This window comes from Nannospalax galili, unplaced genomic scaffold (genome assembly GCF_000622305.1).
Source record: "Nannospalax galili isolate Female #2095 unplaced genomic scaffold, S.galili_v1.0 scaffold704, whole genome shotgun sequence".
Taxonomy (NCBI): Eukaryota; Metazoa; Chordata; class Mammalia; order Rodentia; family Spalacidae; genus Nannospalax; species Nannospalax galili.
In genome coordinates, this window is record NW_008352394.1 from 1,580,393 (window position 1) to 1,600,763 (window position 20,371).

At 40.7% G+C, this 20,371-nt stretch overlaps 1 protein-coding gene across 13 annotated transcripts in view; it reads left to right on the forward strand.

Annotated features, from left to right (window-relative positions):
* Ntrk2 (neurotrophic receptor tyrosine kinase 2) overlaps positions 1-20,371 on the forward strand; it is a 385,346-nt gene that overhangs the window by 95,702 nt on the left and 269,273 nt on the right. For all 13 annotated transcript variants that reach the window (XM_008849411.2, XM_029554243.1, XM_029554241.1 and 10 more), the window contains one exon: positions 3,156-3,255. In XM_008849411.2, the coding sequence (XP_008847633.1) occupies positions 3,156-3,255 (100 nt within the window). The remainder of the gene's footprint in view (positions 1-3,155; positions 3,256-20,371) is intronic.

Sequence of the window (20,371 nt, forward strand, 5' to 3'; positions counted from 1 at the left end):
CTGATCCTTTATATATCATAACAAACCTACACAGACCTTCATCTCTTGCTTAGGCTTTCTCATTTTTTCTATTTTGGAAAATATCTCCACTCTGATATCCTTTTAACATCTTACATTCTCATTTTCTTTTTTAAAAAAATAATTATGAGACATAATAGCATTAACAAATAAATTTTCCTTCTGTTGTGAGACTTCTTTTCCTGGAGATGCTAAGCAATGCTTATTCCTTTTTAAGGTTCTAGTGTTGAGCCAATGTTTGATTAAAGTATTGCTGGAGAACCAATGAATTTATTGAGCTTACTTACAGAGATAACTGAGGGGTTGCTGAGGTGTATGCATGACCTGAGTGTATGCACACTGGAAAGCCTTTACCCAGCATGGGTCATGCCTTCTCTTCCTAGCCTTATACAGATTGTATACTTTAGCCCTCCCCAAATCCAGGAGGCCATGTGTGATTAGGGTCAAATTACATACAGTTGGCTGGGAAGAGTGCCTGGATACTCCAGTAAGGGTCCAGCGGCACTTCTTGGCCCTCCTTTAATGAATGAGCACAACCATCAAGCCCAATTGTGAAGATGTTTAGTCATCAGGCTCAGCTGAAGTTGTGGTGATGGTAGTTATTTCATGCAGAAGGAACTGCCGGGTAGCATCATCTTATTAAAAGGACCTGGAATTTAAAAGGATTTGGTGCTAGGACCCACATATGAGGGAGAACATACATCATTTGTTTTTCTGAGGCTGTGTCACTTCACTTAGTATTAATTTCTAGATCCATCCATTTACCTGCAAGTTTCATTATTTCATCTTCCTTTACTACACGCATGCCCATTTGTTTATACATTGTCTGTGGCTGCTTTCAGGTTTTGGTGGCTAAGCTGAACAGAGACTATATATGTGGCAGAGCCTAAAGATATACTATCTGATAGATTGCAGCAGAAGTTTGCCAATCTCTTGGAACTTTTGTTTTGAAAACAAGACTTTGGGCTGAGAAAACTGTAAAGGAGATGCACAATGTGCTTTATTTCCGGAACGTTATTTCTAGAATGTTCCTTCAAGTAGCAAGTTGATCATAATGTACCTAGAGGAGGAGGACTGGCGGTATACACCGAGCTTCTACTTGTGCCTCTGTCATCTCCACCTCAGGGTGGTGACAGGATTCACAGTCCTTCTCTTACTACATGCGTAATCCACAACTTGCAATTCCATTTTTAAAAGCCTTTTCTGCCTTATCTCATCCACACAGGAAAGCATATAGATCATAAGTATACATCTCCACTAGCTTTCAGAACTGGGACTTAGAGAAGTGCCTTCTTGCTGCTGACACACTGCTCACAGCATATCTGGGAGTAGCAACACTACCTGAAAAAGAATCTGGTTACCAGGGACAGTTTTAAAAACTTACTAAATATTTTTATTGAATTTTAATTATGCATACAGAAGAGCACACAAACCATGATTATACAGCTTAGCACATATTCGTAAAATGAATGCACCTATGTAACCAGCACCTAGGTCATGAAAGAACACTGTGAGCACCACCGAGCCCCTTCTTTTCTTTCCTAGGGCCAAAGAAGCCAAGTAAAAAGTAACACATACAGTATTTTTCCACTTACATAAAGGTTAAAACCAAACAAACCTAACTGATGGTGAATTAAGTTGTGATAGCACTTATTTTGGGGAAGGGGAAGTGGCTGAAAGAGGGTGATGTCTGACAATATACATGAACTTGGCCTGATTTGAATCTCATCTGAATGGAATCTGTATGCACTTGTGTCCTGTGATGGCTACTGTTACTTTTATGTGAATTGTGGTTGATTGCTATTTTACTAGGTTTTTTTATGGTTTGGTTTTTCAACAAATTCCTCTGGGCTTTTAAAGTATATAATCATATCTGCAAACAGCTTTACTTTTTTCTGATTCATATCGTTCCTCTAACTTCCTTGGTTAAAATTTCCAACATAGTATTAAGTAGTAGAGGAGACAGTAAGAAGAGCCTCATTCTGACTGTTGTTGGAAAGGCTCTTTGGTTTCAACATTAAGATGCTTGCATCTAGGTACAATGTTAATAAATTATTTATTAGCTTCTAATTATTTAGCGTGATGCTTTTTAAAAATGTTTAATTCTATCATATGCCTTTTCTTTAACAATTAATATATTAAGATCATCTAAAATTGAATCACCCTTGCATTCCTACAATAAACTCAACTGAGTCATTATTTATTGCCTCTTCCAAATGCTACTAGATTGTTTGCTATCAAATCATTAAATCTTTTGTATTGATATTCGTGTATGTGTGTGTTAGTATCTGCATGTGTGTGGAAGCCTGAGGTCAACCTCAGGTGTCATTCTTCAGGAGCTGTCCACAAAAATTATTATTATTAGGGCTGGGCAGAGTGGTGTACATCTTCAATCCCAGTATTCAGGAAGCAGAGGCAGGTGGAGCTCTGTGAGTTTGAGGCCAGCCAGGGCCGAACACACGCACATGCATGCATATGTCTATGAGTGGGCATTTTACATGGGTGCTGAGGATCAAACTTTACTGACGAAACCATCTCCTTAGCCTGTGTTGATATTTTTTCTTTTACTTTTTGGTATTTTTGAGACAGGTCTCCCTGTAGCCCTAGCTGGCCCGGAACTCACTCTGTAGGCCAGGCTGGCCTCGATCTCACAGAGATCCATCTGCCTTTGCCTCCTGAGTACTGAGATTAAAGGCATGCAACACCATGTCACCAGGGACAATGTTTAAGCATTCTTGAAAATAATGAGAATAATAAACTAAACCCAGTGTCAAAAAGAATTCGTATTTTGCCATTCGTGTTTCATCCCCACTTCCCTCCCTCCCTCCTTCCCTCCCCCCTTCTCCTGTGTGTCCAGATGGATGTATAGATAGATGTAGCCATAGATATGATTATCTATGTGCTATCAATTAGCTGTCCAGTTGTATAAATCTAGTGTGCTTTCTCCTTTGTAAAGCAAGTATAGTGATAGGATATATCTACTTCATCACAGAGTTGTTGAGGCTTAATGAACTGATGTGACTAAAGCTGTCTTAAGAGCAAGTAGTACGTGTTCAGAGAATGCCAACACCCCCATCTTCGTTAGCAAGTACAGGAACTCTTTAGCAATGTTCTCACTGGCTGGTTTCTCTCTCTAGGTCTATGCTGTGGTGGTAATTGCGTCTGTGGTGGGATTTTGTCTTCTGGTAATGCTGCTTCTGCTTAAACTGGCAAGACATTCCAAGTTTGGCATGAAAGGTAAGAAGAGTTGTGTTTATTTTGCTTCTTAAATGGAATCATTTTTGGCTTATGACTAAGGCTAATTATCACTAAAGAAGGAAGTGGCTGGATTTGTGATGACTGGGTTTTAAAGCTGGAAAATAGCAACAAGTACTGCTAATCGGGACAGAGCAAACTGATGCCGGTTACTCAACACTGCCCACTTTCCCATGAGGACAGTTTTCCCAGGAGACTCGGACTGCTTCCTTGAGGATGCAGTGATTCAATGGCACAGGAGTGTACATGCTGCTGGGTGCTCCTGCTGTGGTCAAGGAAGCAGGTGAGGTACAGGCACAGGATGATGGCGTGGCCAAGGCCTGTGTGCATGAAGGTCCTTCTGCTGGATATCCGGGTTCTGAATCCAGTCACCTGCTTTGGTTTTGCTGTTGCTTTTGCATATTCTCATTTTTGGAACTTAAACGACATGTTGGAAGCAAAATAGGAATAGCCCCTGTGGCACACGGAGATGCTGCATAAATGGATTTTTATTTAAGTGGTAAAGTTCTCAGGCTTGAGAATTAGGGTCCATATTGCCAAGAACACACAACTGATTTTTCAGAGGCTAGGAAATTATGTCTTTGGGGGTGGGAAAACTGAATAAATGTTTTTATATAAAGTGAGGTGTTTCAATGACTTAAAAGCATTTGCCGTGAAGTTTTAGCTTATGTGCTGGCTATTTATGCAATGGTTCTGTTTTGTGTGGTCTCTAGCAGGTTAGATACTGTGTCAACATGGGAAGGCTGTAAAGAAGGCTTGATAGAGCCTTGTGTTGAAGATCACGTCTGTGGCATTTCTTTATCTATGCGATCTATTCGAATGGCCATAACTGTTGCTTCTTTACTTGCAAAGTTTAAGTAGGAGTGATGTGTCCCGCATACATGGGCCCTGGGATAGATCATTTGTTTCTGATAGATCATATGTTCTTGGTGTGTCCATGATGGAGATTCTAAAATCAGAAATGAGTGAAGAAGAGTTGTACTTAATTGAGGCATAAAACAAAAGGCAATGAAACCTCAGGACCTGACCTCAGCTGACCCTTGATGCTTCCTCAGTATGAGAAAAGCTATTTTATTCTTTAGTAATCAGTAATGCTAGAGAGAGGGTGTGTGCTGAAGTGACTAGATTTCTCATTTAAGTTGGTTCCTAACCTAACTGGGTGCCAGAATCTCCTGTAGAACTTGTGGAAACAGGGATTGCAGGACTCCCCCAGGCTCCTGATTCCATAGGTCTGTGTGGAGCTGAGGGATTGCAGGGCTCCCGCAGGCTCGTGATTCCATAGATCTGCATGGAGCTGAGAAATGGCATTTTAACAGTTGCCAGGAATGCTCATACCTCCATTGCTTGAGCCCTGAGAATCACTAATTCCATGTCATGATATGGGCTTTTCTCTCTCTCTCTCTCTCTCTCTCTCTCTCTCTCTCTCTCTCTCTCTCTCTTCTCTTCTCCTCTCTCAGTGTGACAGTGTGGATTTCCATGCAAGCCCAGGTCATTCACTTCTCCCCAGACCTTTTGGGGTCCTGTTGCCCAGTCTGGATGAGGCAGCCACACTCCACATGGCAGCCGTCAGCCAGGGCCTTTAGCATTTCTCACTTTTACCAGGTGCTTTCTTTCCTTGGAGGCCACTTGGATCCCAAGCACAACTTTTATTGGAGAGGAGCAGATTCTGGCAGCACAGAATTTCCTTTCTTCATGGGTTTGGCTTGGGATCTTTCATCTATGGAATCTTTTGAGAAAGGGCACATCCAGGCCCTTCTGGGAGCTCATAAGTGTTGGAAATCCTTGGACCAGAATCTAGGAGGCCTGTCCCATGTTGTCCGGGAATAATACACTGAGAGAATTACCTGTCAGTGTCAACATATTTTTCTCTGTGGTACAGCAAAGGAAGAGGAAAAAATAAGGTAGATGTTTGTTCCAAGAAGGTTGTAGGTCATACTGAGACCTCAGAACCGAAACTGTTTCAAATGATTAATTTGGATGATTGCCACCAAACACCTGCATTTTCTGAGCATAACTTGAGGGTATCCTTAATAAATTGAAAGGAAGCTTACCTAACCTTGACCCAGAGCAGTTAAGAGCTTCGTTAGGCAGTAACTTTCTCTCTCTCTCTCTCTCTCTCTCTCTCTCTCTCTCTCTCTCTCTCTTTCTCCCTCCCTCCCTCCCTCCCTCCCTCCCTCTCTCCTCCCTTACGCCTAAACATAAATAAAAGTATGCCTACAATGTTGTCTCAGAGATTCATGTTCTTTTTTGGACTAGCTGAGTTTTTAACATTTTAATTTTCAGCTGTGGCTCAGTCTGAGGTATTCTATGCACAAAGTGACCCTGAACTGAGGTTATTATGTTACAAGTCAGATGCTGAGCTGATCATCTTTGGGGATCTGGAAGTTAAGATGCGGCTCATGCAGCCAGTGCAAACAAAAGTGCACAAAAAGTGGTGTTTAAAAATTAATGGGTGTTAATGTACTTCAAATGCTATTAGGGAGAGGAGTATACTAAAAACATACATCCTAAAAAGGGAAGAAAATGTAAGCATTATACTTCTTGAAATAAGGACACAATGTGTCAGCCATGATTTCTGAGCAGGACTAGAAGACATTGTGCATAGTCTTAGCCAGATCTGTGGACTCAGAGAGTGACCATTGACTAGTGTGTAGGTGAGATATTCCAAACATAATTCTTACCTTTTGGTGGGATTCTAACCCAATTACCTTCCCTTGCCCTGAGAACAGATCAAGACAGAGGACTCCAAAGATCTCCTACCCCCCGAGCTATGTTGCTTCTCTAGATGATGCCACACTGGGGACCATTCTTCTATATGAGCTTTTTGGGGAGCAAAGCACATCCAGACCATAGTACCAGTTCTGCATGGCTCATCTTGTGTGTCAACTATTTCAATACGTACAAGCCTCTGAATTACAGACTACAGTTCAATACTGTTGATTTGAAGAGCCTAGAGTAACACAAACCAGAAACCTCTTAAGAGCATGCTGTAGGGGTCTAGAGATGGCTCAGTGGTTAAGGGCAGTGGCTGCTCTGGGAGAGGACTGGGATTTGGTTCCCAGCAGTGACACTACAGTTAACAACCATCTGTATTCCAGCTCCAGTGCATCTGATGCCCTCTTCTGGCTTCAGTGGGCATTGCATGCATGTGGTGCCCTTACATACAATGCAGGGAAAACACTAACACACATAAAAATAAAAATAAATAAGTTTTTAATGTATATTTTATTGAGTTTTGTGCATTTCATATAATAGATCTTAATCAAATTAAAAACTTCTCCCCCATCTGCACCCTCTCATAATAACCCCCACCAGATTTCATGCATTCTGTCATATATATTAAGGTCTATCTGGTCAAGTATTTGTATTCAGATGTCCCTTGATGCAAATTCATCCACTGGAGTTTAGTCAGTCAATCTAGAATCACTCTCTTAAAGAAGATGAACTCTCCTTCATCCAGCAGTAATCAATTACCAATAGTTCCTTGACTACGGTTGGGGCCTGCTGCCCATTTCTCCAGTTCTATCCTGGGTTTCTGTCTGACTGAGTCTGCATGGGTATTGTGCATGCTGTCACCATTGCTGCGAGTTCAATATGAGCAAGGTCCCAGAAGCCTGGAAGAGTCTGTTTCCTTATGTGCATGCTCCAATCCCGGCTCTTATAATCTTTCTGGCCCCTCTTCCACAATGGTCCCTGAGCCATGGGTGGGTGAGTTTTAATATAGGAGTCCTATCCAGGGACACACACTCTTCAGTCTCTTATTCTCTAAGATTTGGCTGGTTGTGACCTTCTGTGTGCACCACACTCTGTTGTATGAGGAAGCTTTGCTGGTGAGAGTTGAGGGATATATTAGTACTCTACTCCCTGTTCCACAATGTTCCATGAGCCTTAGGTGTAGAGGTTCCACTGTAGATGTGTCACTGAGGACTGGGCATCTCTCAGACATATATTCTCTGTGTGTGGCCAGTTGTGGAGCTCTGTAATAGTCTCCATCTGTTGCAAAAAAGAAGCTTCTTTGATGAGTGTTGTTCAGTATACTTATATATACCCACCCAATATTCACATGGCAAGTTAACAGCTCTGGTTTCAGGGCATCCAATGTCCTCTCTAGCCTCAGTGGGCTTTGCACATATGTAGTGCTCTTACATACAATAAAGGCAAAACACTAACATACATAAAAATAAAAATAAATAAGTTTTTTTTTTTTTTAAAAAGATCACACTGCAGCTGAATGCGGGGAAACTTGTTATGGATCCCAAGACTACTGAGAAAAGACCACCAGACTCAATTCAGATCGGGATAAAAGATTTTATTCAAGCTAGCTTGGACGGCAGTCTCCGCATTGGATTAGAGTGCTGCAGTGGGGATGGAGAGGGAAAGGGGACCTTTTAAAGCCAAAAACCGCAAAAAGGAATGTTGACAAGGTGGTCCCCGAATAACAGGGTGGAGGGTGATCTCAGTCCACATGTCAAGGTGCTCTGAAATAGCAAAGCAAGCAAGTTACAGAAGCCAGAATCAGCAGTTAGTCATATCATAATAATTCTGTTTTCTATATGTCTAGAGAGCAAGTGACTGTGGCAGCGTTCTCCTGGGAGGTAAGGGAGACAGGGGTCAGGGTTTCTGAAAACAATCGAGCTAGAAATACACTATGGCTGAGCTTCTAAGATGGCTGCTTTATCCAAGATGGGGTCAGTTTGGTCAGTACAAACTAAAGTGCTCTAGTTTGCTTTCTATTGCTGTGATAAAACACTGACCAAAATCAACTTGGGGAGAGAATGGTTTATGTCAGCTTAAGGTACAGTCCTTCACTGTGGAAAGCCAGGGCAGGAGCTCAAGCAGGAACCAGAAGGCAGGAACTAAAGCAGAGACTCACTAAAAGGTTTCCAGTTAGGAAAGACTGAGAGCTACACTGCTTGAAAACACAGGGCCAAGTTCTTTACTCCGCATTCAAATTTCGGCTTACTGACTTGCTCCCTCTGGCCTGTGCTCAGCCTGCTTTCTTACGTACAACCAGTAGGAGTGGCACTATCCACAACGTGCTGGGCCCCCCCACATCAATTAGTAATAAAGAAAATGCCTCACTGACATGGCCACGGGCCAGTCTGATGAAGGAAATGCCTCAGCTGAGGGTTCGTTTTTCCAGGTGTGTCAAGTTAATAACTGAAGCCATGTAGCACATCAAGCTTTATGGGTTTATAAGAATCCAAACACTTTTATGACATTGTTTCCATAGTAGGAGATCACTATGTTAGCCAACCAACCAGGAAGTTAAATGTGGATGTGAGAATCCAGCCAGAGAGCTATGGTGTTGTCTTTGGTGTTGGGACCATAGAACTGTGAGCTTCATTGGAGGTTTTATCTGCTCTGTGTACTCAATGCAAGCAGAGTGCTGACCTGTGCTGCCCAACACAGGTAAGACTGAGTGCTAGCTCTGTGGTAACAGCATTTATGTCTGTCTACTCATATTTATTTACGCAGTGCCTAGTCTAGTTGGTACGTAATAAAAATTGATTGAATGATTATAGAGAACTGTCAACTTTATCTACTTTAAGTTGTAATTGGTAAACAGTTAATATTTGGAAGATAATTCACATGTGAGTGATTAAAGAGAGACCCTGCGATTTTTCCTAGTTTCTCAGGGGGACAAACCTCATGCTTTCTAATTTCCTGTGACTCAAGATAATTAATGGTTGGGACTAGAGAGATGGCTCAGTGATTAAGAGCACCGGCTGCTCTTGCAGAGGAACCTGGTTCAGTTCCCAGCACCCACTGACAACTAACAACTGTTTTATAACTCCAGTTCCAGGGGATCAGATGCATTCTTCTGACATCCGTGGGCATTGTACAACAAGAGGCGATACACTCATACACATAAAAATAAAAATAATACAGAAAAGTCTTAATTTTAAGAAGATAATTAAAAGTCACTGACAGGGTTTTTTTTTTTTTTTTTCTAACGGTATGTAGGTTTTCTAGTGCACGTTTTGGACAGTTGTTTCTGTTTAAGTTTGGAAGGTGTATTTTGGCTTTTCACTTTACATATAATCTTCAATTTCTACCTCTCTGCCTTTGAATGTGTGGCTTTGGAATTCATGTCTTTATTAAGATCTGCAGCTGGCAAAAGTGTCAGGTAGTGGCTTATATTTTGTTTTTAACTTAGAATTCATTTTTTTCGATATCGCTTGCTATTGTTTAAGCTTCCTGCTGCTCATGTGCAATGGGCTCTTGAATCTGTGTCAATTAGATATCAAGAGGTAGAGTTTATCTCCCTCCATTTTCTCTTGTTTCTTTCTGTCCAGTTGTTTTTTGGTTGAATATCGAGTTCTTGTGAGCGTAGGAGCTCCAAACAAAGGTCCTCTGTCAGTGCTTGGCAGTAGGTACCAGGGTTACTATTGTGCATGTTTAATATGGATGCTTGAACATGTAGCAAATCCATCTAAATCAATGTCTGCATTGATATTTCTGTATGCAAATGCACAATTTAATTCCTTTTCTTCTGAGACTGCCTCTGATTTATTTTAATTTTAGTTTTCAGTGATACAGTGTTCAGAGAATTTTCAGAGCCACTTGATTGCCAAAGAATAGGAAACAAAACTGCGCACACCCTCACTCCTGTTCTAACGAAGTCTTGTGTTTCGCTCTGGCGTGACTTCTTGGCTCCCTCTGCACTGAGGATGTAGAAGTGCACGGGAAGGGGAAGTGGAAGCATCCATGGCATAAGCGTTGCCACCTCTTCAGAGGGTGCTTCGTGCTGGGAACCCTGCCTGTGCTAGGGTTGGAAAAAAATACCAAGAGCCAGCAGGCTTGGCATTCATCACACTGGTGAAGAATAGTTTTGGCTATCAGTATGCGCTAGCTGCATTTCTTGGTGAACTCCACGTGGGATATTTCGCCCCCAGTACTGATGCATCCTTTGGGCTTCTAGAGTGAAATGTCTCAGTGGCCCTGAAAACCTGCTACAGCAGGAGCTTTAGAAGAGGAAGGCTTTCCTCTCACTGCCTTGACGGCTGGTGGAGTGCCTCTGCAGCCTCAGAGTCTGTGTGCATTGGCTCCTGCTGTCTGCTTCTGAAATTTCCAGTTAAGAAAGACCGAAGGGACACAGGACCCAGGTTATTTATACTCAAATTTCTGCTATGAAGATCATTTTCTTGATGCCTTTCAATAAATGAAAATTTGGTTATTTAAAAATATTCATAAACATAATAGGGTTGAAAGTTAAAGCCTTTTCTGTAAGCTGAAAACAATTCTGGAAAGTTAAAGAGGTTGAGTTTAACACATATTTGGATCAGCTTTTAAGAGAGGGAAAAATGTGACCAATGCCAGAAACACAGTTGTAGAAACATTTGTAAAGATAAACTTTTCCATATGTACCCCTCACTTTTTAAAACAATTATAATAGTAAAATATTGAAGCATTAGTGAATAAATACATTCTTGTTTTCTAAACTTATATGCAGTTTAAGAAAATATAAGTTGAAATGGGAAGTTCCTGTCTCCCTTTCTTCTCACCATTTCCCACTCCTAGATATAACTTTTTTTATCCTTGCAGGATGCATATATTATGTAAATTATCAAATATATTGCTTCACATGTGTGTAGATAATCAAATATGTAAGCTTTATTCCACAGGGAAATAATAATATCAATCTTCTTATCTTTCTTATTTTTCTTGCTTTGTGGATCTTTCTGGACCATGCTTATGGAATCTACTGCATTCTATTTTCTAGTACTTTCCAGCATCCTAGAGTCCGGCTTCTTGTATCTGAAACCTACCTTGTCTTTATAAGTGCTGTGATTTTAGCAAGTATCTCGACTTCTCTCCCTTCAGTATTTCTGCACTGGTGCATTGCGTTGGTCAGACTTCTCTTATTGTTATAAAATACCTGAGATAATCACCTTATAAAAAGACAAGGTCTATTTTGGCTCACGGAGTTGGAAGCGTTAGTCCATGACCAGCCGACCCCAGTGCTTTGCACTGTACCAATGCATCGAGGTGGAAACATGTGGAGGAACAAATGTGCTTACCCTATGGTCAGAAAAGAAAAGAAAAGAAAAGAAAAGAAAAGGAAGTGGAAGAAGCTAGAGTGCAGTTACCCCCTTTGGGGGCAGGACCTCAGTGACCCAATTTCTCTTACAGGCTACTCTTAAGTTTCCTACCACATCCCAATAGCAGTGAAGGAGATGAATCCATTCACATACAAACCTTTGGAGAGCATTGGAGACCCAAAATATAACAGGCAATAATAAGATCTACTTCACAGGGTTGAGATAAAGACAAACTGTTTAATTTGACATTCTAAGCATTTAGTAATTGCTATGTAAATACTATATACCCGTTTAAAAAAATAAACTTAGGTTAAGTTAATATTTTGCTTAATAATACTTAAAATCCTAAGTTTTTAAAAATTACCTTAGTTATTTTATGTGTTTGTTTTGCCTCCATGTATTTAAGTGCACCATGTGCACACAGTTCCCACAGAAGCCAGAAGAGGGCATTGGATCTCCTGGAACTGGAGTTACTGATGGTTGTTAACCACCATGTGGATGTTGGGAGCCAAACCCAGGTCTTCTGCAAAAGCAGCCAGTGCTCTTGACCACTAAGCAATCACTCCAGCCCTGACTTAAGAATCTTTATCATGAGAAGAAAAAGAATTAGAAATGTTGATTTTATTGTTGGTATATATGTACTTGATATTTGGTATTTGTTAATTTTATTGGTTAAATATATATATATATATATTTTTGGTCTTTTTGAAGCAGGGTCTCCCTGTAGCCCCGGCTGCTGGAACTCACTATGTAGACCAGGCTGGCCTTGAACTCACAGAGATCCGCCTGCCTCTGCCTCCCAAGTGCTGGGACTACAGGCGTGCGCCACCGCGTCTGGCTGGTTAAATATCTTTTATGCCTTCTTCTAGACTTTTGATTTAAAAAAAATTTTAATATTTTTTGTTTGTTTGCTTGAGACAGAACCCCACTTTGTAGCCCAAGTTGACCTGGAAATCACTTTATAGCTCAGGCTGGCCTGGAACTTGCAGGAATGCCCTGCTTAGCCTTCCAAGTGCTGGGATTACAGGTGTGCTATCACATCAGCATTCTGATGGTAATTATTTTTTAGTAAGCAAAAACATTTGCCTTTTTATGGAGACAATTTATGATCTTTTCATTTAAGCCATGCATCTGACTTAGGAAGGCCTTCCTATTCAAAGTCATAAACATGCTTTTTGTTTGTTTGGTTTTTATGAGGCAGGTCTCACTATATAGCCGTGATTGGCCTGGAACTCGCTATGTAGACCAGGCTGGCCTTGAAGTCACAGAATTCTGCTTGCCTCTGCCTCCCCAGTCCTAGGACTAAAGGAGTATACCACCATACCTGATCTGTCACAAACGTACTTTAAGTTTTTTTCACTTTTTTAATTGTGTGTTTTTAAAAATAGCTTTTTAGTCTTTTTCAATTAAAAAATTGTGTGAAATTGAAATATTCAGAGATTAATAGAATAAAGATACTTGAGTGCAATATTTTCAGAATATGGTTTTAACTTTCTAGAATCAGCAAATTACTAATAAAACAAAAAGACATTTAAAGAGCTTGGGATTAACTCATTTGGAGGAAGTAAGTAAAGTCTTCTTACTTTATGTTCCTCTTTATGTTAGAGGAATAGACCCCTCACAAGATGATAGTGGAGAAAATAAATTTACCTGGGAAACTTTTTTAACTGTCCCTTCAACTTCAAATTAAGATCAGATATATAACTCAGGAATCTTTTTAAAAAAGCTTTTTTTAGATTTATCTTATTTGGTGTGTATGATTGTATGTATGTAAGTGTACCGCATGCATGCAATCCCTAGAGGCTGTAAGAGGGCATTGGAGTCACTGAAACTGGAGTTAGGGATGGTTGAAAGCTGCCACATGGGTGCTGGGATCTGAACCCGGGTCCTTTGCAAGAGCTGCCAATGCTCTTAACTGCTCAGCTCTTGAGCCTCAGCTCAGGAATCTTTTAATAAAGAAAAAAAAATTGTCAATGCTAATCAAGTCATTGGGAATTAAAAAAAAACAAACCCTAATTCAGTTGAAAGAGTTGAGTCATTTAACAATTGAAAATACATCTGAAGAATGAATGATTCTGGATTTTCCTTTCCTATTGTTGTTTGGAGGTGTAAGTTTCGTGGTCAGGAACTGAAGGTCTGTCTTCCAAATCTCTTCTTTTTATGACAATATAAGACTGTCTGTGTGAGAGCAAAGGATGCTGATTCTGTGGATCTCACTGAAAAGGTGTGTGGAGCTTGAAAGAATTGGCCAAATTCATTCACACAAAGCACAGAAGAATCAGCCTTTCCCCCCTTGGCCTTGTAAGGGAAATTACTTCTTTGTTTTAATTTTAAAATTAAATTTAATTTTCAATACTTATGGGATATAATGGGGACATTTAAATACATGAATATAGTGTATTATGGTTAGATCAGTATAAACATGACAGATCCTCTCTACTATATATTTTGAAGTATACATTAATTTTAGCAGGCAAGGCACCCTGCTGCACTAGGGGATGTTAGAACTTACTCCTCCTGACCAAGAGCACTCTGTCCCTGTCCCCCTCCTCTCTCCATCCCTCCCTTCCCCTTACTCTCTGCAGCCACTGGTACCCACTGTTCTATTCTCTTCCTCTAGAAAATAGCTTACTTAGCTTCTGTGTCTCAGTTAGAACATTTGGCATTGTCTATCCATCCTGACTTTTGTACTTAATGTAGTATCCTTCGGGCTCATTCATATGGCCATGCAGGACCTCAGCTCTAACTTTTAATTGCCTGTCTTGCCTGAGCCCTTCCCATAAGCCCAGTTTGGCTCTGGGAAAAGGTCTTGTTTGCTTGTAATGTAGGAAGTTCATACAGTATTATTTAGGGATCTTCCTACACTCTCAGTTTCATTTAAAGTAAACAATTCTTGAAGAAATTAGATGTACTTAAAAGTCCTCAGCTCTTCACACACTCAGGCCATGCTTGGAAGGCTTTCAAAATCTGGAAGTCTCCGGGATTTCCCCCTTCCAGTCACTCTACCTTTCACCGCATATCCTGCCGTCCTGTGCTACTCTTCTGTGCTCCCTAACCTTTCTCCCTCTCTTCCTTCCCCTCCTGCCCTCATTCCTAGCATGGAATTTTGGTGGACAGGCTTCTGGGAATTTATGAAGAAGGAAGATAATGATTTGGCTTAAATTCTAACATATGCTTTGATTTTATCTTTATTTTGGACAAGAATGCTAAATGACTGAGGGGATAAATTTAGCTCTCAGTCAGCATGACTGTCCCCTGGCACTTGGGAAACCAGCCTGGTTAAATAATGGCCATCCTTCATATTTGTAAGCTGTTACCTCCTAAGGGTTCAACTCCAGTGAGGAGGAGCCATGTACTGGAGATACAAATCAGACAGCCTCGGCGGCTTCACTTCCTGGGTTTCACACTTGCAACCGGCATTTTAGGCAATTCTTTAATCACTAGAGTTTAGCTCTATTCTGGCAAAAGAACAGAGGAAACCTATCACATGAGTGACCATAAGAACTAAATCAGGTTTAGTTTTAGGGCCTTGTTCTGTAAGTTAATTCTACGAGAGATAATTTTTTTTCAGTTTTATATTTTGATGAGAAGAATATGAGAGATTCCAATCTGAATTTATGCTGAGTCTGAACTGTAGAAAAATGCTATGTACATACAGTGTGTATGACCATCTTAAAGTTTGTTAATAGAGTTTATAGAAAAGATAGTACAGTGTGACACTACATGTATTTGCTGGACCATATGCTTATTTTAAGCCCTTCACTTTCAAAAGGTGCTATGTGCAAATTATTGCAAATTCTTATTTTTATTGTCCTTTAAGCAACCCCTTTGCTAATTTTGTTCTGGGTTTTTACAGGGAACCTGTTGTGTTGATGGATTTGGTACATCAGTTTTACATTTCTTTTGAGAGTAGTGTTCACTGAAGGAGCTGGGTGGGAGGGTATGAGGCCTCAGACACCCATTAGCTTAGATCTAGAAGCATGAGCTCATAGAAACTATCCCCATTCCCCTTGCATGGAGGGTGTTACAACTGCTAGAATGATTTCTTTTATATAAAAACAGACTTTAAATTCATTATACTTACAGCCTGCTAGAGAAGAAAAGAGGGATTCTGGAGAAATTAAATCCTTTATGTAACAGATTGTCATCTATATGAGAACCATAGGCTACGACTCTGCATTTCCTGTGAGAGAGGCCAAGCCTTGGACAGAAGCAGGACAGCAGAAAACCTTTGTTATCAAGGCACCAGAAGTATAAACACATTGGCTTCTTTTGAGATCATCTGGGAGCATTTGCTGTCTGGGAAGAAAAAAGGAGGAGGGAGAGGGAGAGAGGGAGAGAGAGAGCTGATTTTATTTTTACTCTTGAAGTCTTTAGTAAGATACTAGCATCCTAAACTGGAGGTGGAGAGTCCTCCAGGTGACAGAGATCGAGGGTGCAGACTGGAGCTCAGGGTGGGTAGGAGGTAGAAATGTGGAGAATGAAGTAGTGTTCCTATTGACAGTTGTGCTTGTCAACTCTTAGTCCTGGCAAGACTTGAATGGAGTCAACCATCTAATTGAACCTTTTGCAGCTTTGCTTCCTGGATTAGTCTGTAAAAGGAAATTGTGGCAAGGCCAAAAATAGAAGCGCAGAACTAAAAAGATGACTCTAGGGTTCCTTTAGTGCAACTATCTGCTATTCTGTTACAAAATCATTTCATGTCATCACACACTCCCTCAAAAAGGCTGCCAGGCCATTCTGGTGATGTTATTATTTTAGTGTGTAATGATGTGATTTTTTTTCTTCCCTGTGGAATCACATCTCTTCATCATTCTGATATGAAATACCATTCCCAGATATACTTTCCAACATGAGGTCATCCTGAGAACATATTGATTCTGAATTATCAACAAGCCATTTCTTGTTCAGTTGACTTATCCAGTGACTCCGTTTACTACTGATTTGTGGGTGGCAGGTGTCTTGGCAATGGCTCCTTTGTCATCCTAGCCTGAGAGCACAACAGGGCTGCTCTACCTTAGTGATTTCTTCCTGGAATGCTTTAGGGAGCACTCAGCAGCTGGACTGTTTCCTGACTCTCCTGAATCTTTCCAACCAGGCTTTGCTATTTTGTTTGAATAAAGTCCTTGGCACTTTAGGTTTGTTACAGAGCCGAGAATAAATAATTTCAGCATGATGTACATGTAGCCTTTCCTCCTCGGTTTTAGAAATGGATACGTGTGTGTATTCCATAGTAGGCTATCCCTCCCTAGTTCCTGTTGGTGGAGGAATTAGTGAAGTGTCTAGGATTGGGCTGAGCAGGCACCTATCTCAGACAAAAGATGCCGCAATGTGTAGCTTGGGTTTTCTACAGTTCGAAATCTGCTTTTCTCCCCCCTTATGAGGGGAGATTACAGGAAGTCTCTACCATTCTGGCAGGCTCAGATAACTGTGGGTCAGTCGTCTTGGAAGGCTCAGCGTTTTCTGTTGCTTCCGGGCTTCTCACTTTCAAGCTCATCTCTTCAGGTTGTGCTTCTGATTCCCGGCACAGCTTGAGTGGATACTTCAGGGCTGATGAGGCACCACAGCATGGGCAGGGCACAGGGCTAGGGCCTTGGTCATCATTTCTGCATGGTGGTGGTTTTCATCTTCGTCTTTTGCTACAGTCCAGTCAAGTCACAAGTATAGCATCTTCTGCTCTTTACCAGGTCTCCCCCTTCCTTTCCCCTCTGCTACAGTGTCCTTCAGTTTTGCAGACATGGGAAATGTGATGAGACTGGACCCAACTTTCTTTTCGTACATGTACCATGAGGCTCTCCCTACTTTAATGCGTCCTGCCCCTCAGATTTGGCATGGCTCTGACTTGTAGTCACTTTCAAGTCTTCTTAGAATGCTGGACCCTGGTCTCTTCTTTTGTCTCTAACCCTGCCTCAAGGCTTTGTGTTTCCCATATTTGACCATGGGTTTGGGGCTCCTCCTGCCTCTCCTCTTAGTCTGTTTTGTTACTGCAAGAACAAGAAGGGACAGAGAATGTTATTTTGCCTGCCTTCATCCTTCAGGTAATTTTCATCATATATGTTGGTCTCATTCTTTTTATTATGAAATTTTCTAAATTAATAAAAGTTGAAAGAATATTAAAAATGAACATCTTGGGGCTGGAGAGATGACTTATCAGTTAAGAGCACCAGCAATTCTTGTGGAGGACCTGGGTCTGGTTCCTAGCACTCACATGGCAGCTAACAACCTTCTGTAACTCCAGTTTCAGGGGATCCGATACTTGACCTCCGAGGGCACTGTGTGACTTGGGTGCACTTACACATATGCAGGCAACATATGCATACATATAAAGTAAAAATAGTAAAACTTTTAAAAACGAGTATCTGTACACCGAACGCCAACTGTTTAGTGTTTTTCTGGTAGAAAACAAGTTGAGCACGTGATGCCCCTTCTCTGCTCAATTCTCCAGTATTGTTTTTGTTCCTGAAACAAAGGACAGCCATCTCACCATTATCATTGCACTTGTGAAAATTAAAATAATTCTATAATAACAGGTATTACCTCACTTACCTTCACATGTCTCCAACTATTAAAAAATGCCGTTTATAAGCTTATGTTTCAACCTGAGATGAATTTAGAGATCCTGCTTGGATTTGATGACTGTTTCTTTGCTTCTTTGAAGTTTAGATTTCTGTAAGGTGGTTTTAGGAAATGCTCAGCAGTAACTTTAATAATTTTGATAATTCTATATTTTAATGTTTACTTGAAAAAATGTACCTGGCTTACATTCTTGGTTTCATGATATTAGTAGTATAAGACTCAGTTAAAAGAGTTATAAAAAATTAACTAATAAAATACTTCAACTTAAATAAAAAGTGTTGTTCTAGGACACGGGGAATTTAATTCTGAGTAGAGCAAAGTGTGAGAAAGGGAGTAGAGAGTGACTCATAGACACAATTCTACAGGGGATGAATAGTATGAATGAGGTAGGGCAGGGCACAGTTTTAAATTAGTTAAGAAAGGCTTCTTAGGGCATCTAAGCTAGCATCGTAAGGTGCTGACATCCAAGGAAAGACCACTCCAGACAGAAGGAACTGCAAATGCAGGGGCAGGGAGACTACAGCGAGAGGAGAGAGATAAAGATGTCAGAGGAGGAGCCTCTGCAGGATGACAGGAGGAGGGTGGGACATAGGTGTACCAGAGGGGCACGAAGGCAGCTCTTGGAGATCTGCAGCTGTAGGAGGCGTTTTCTCTGGGTAAGAGGCAATGGTACAAGATATTTGGATACATGAAAAGTTGTGAAGGTGTATAGAAAGATCTGCCACATGGGCATCACAGATATATTAGTATATTAAACGTATTCCTAATAATGAAGGATAAACGGGAAGGAAAATGCCTCTCTAGAGGGCATTTTGGTGATACAAGAATCTGGAGAAAATTGCAACCCAATGTTGACATCAACTTCGTTCCAGGAGTATGATCCATGCCCCTCCATCCCTCAGTACAGCCCTCATCCAGAGGATGGCTTGGAAGTTTCCAGTAGTCATTTCTCAGCATTGTAGTCATGTAACATGCTATGATTGTTATATGTAGCATACAACTGTTCCATTTAACAGTAGAAAAGGGTAAGACTCGGACACTGAATGGCTTGGTCGTACAATTCTTTTCCTCTTCAGTCTTGATTCCTTTCACACAGCCCCATTTACCCTAAGACTTGGGCCGTTCCATTAAGTTGTTGATTTTATAGCTGATACAGATTTAGTAAAGTTTTCTGAGACCCCAGTTGCTGTTAGAAAAACAAAAACAAAAACAAAAACAAACAAACTTCAAGTGCCTTTCAGATCATGCAAAGACAGAATGAGAATTCTTCTGTTCCCTAATCATGATGGCTAAGCAGCATATGGAACCCTGGTCTTTGATGGTGTCTCTCCTGAATGAACAACAGGGCTAGAGCTAAGGTTTTAAGACTGCAAGGTTTTGAAGCCATGTGTTTCCAAGGAAGAAAATGTTCTCTCTACCAGACCCCTCAAAAATTCTTCATTACTTTCATTTTAATATATCTAGTTACACAGTGTCTTAAATGTCAGTGGAAACAAGAGCTGAGTAGTAATTAAAGCAGTAAAGTAGATTTTATTCCAGACTTCTGTAACAGGAAAAAGAACCCTCAATATAGAACTGGACTAAATTCCAACATAGTGTCTACAAGCAGGAGCAGGTTGAGAGTCAGTGCCTGTAACATTAGTAAAAGGAAACAGCAACTTAAGGGGGGGTCCTGGATAAGCTAACCTAACAAGATTCTTGATGAAGACAGGCCAGGGTGTACAGAAACCGCCCTTGGGAGTCAGGAGGTGAAGGAGCCTGATGAGACATAGAGAGTGATGGGATATGGAGGATGGGGATTTGGTCTAAATGAACTTGACAGGATTCTAATAAACTTGGGCAATGCACATGAACACAGAAGTCTGAAAGTCAGTCCAAACTGAAAGAGTTGAGAGGAATTAGAGTTTGATCAACTAGAGAACCTTTGTCATAGGGTATCCTGTGCCAGCACATGGAACTGTTCATGACCCTAATAAATTAATAGAAGTATTACTTAAAAAGTATTCTTATATTTCATATTTCTATATTGTAGTATATATTAGCTTAATCCTCAGCTAACTTCATGACCCCGTCTTCCTACCCAGTTTACAATCTCTGTGGCGTCTCTGAATGATAATCTTAAGTCTTAAAACCAGCATTTCTCTTATACAGACAACAGCACAGATCTATAAGAAATTATATTTTTATATTTAATTACAAGAATTTGAGTAAAATAGAATTGTTTTTGAGGCAGGGTCTCCCTGTAGCTCCAGCTGGCCTGGAACTCATTATGTAGACCAGGCTGACCTACATCTCACAGAGATCTACCTGCCTCTGCCTCCCAAGTGCTGGGATTAAAGGTGTGCGCCACCATGCTTTTGAGTGAATTAGAATCTTGTGTGTCTCTTATTGAAGTTCTATGTTAACCCAATGCACAGGTGTTACAACTCAATTTAAACAGCATACTAGAGTCTCTGAGCTGAATACGCATATGTAAA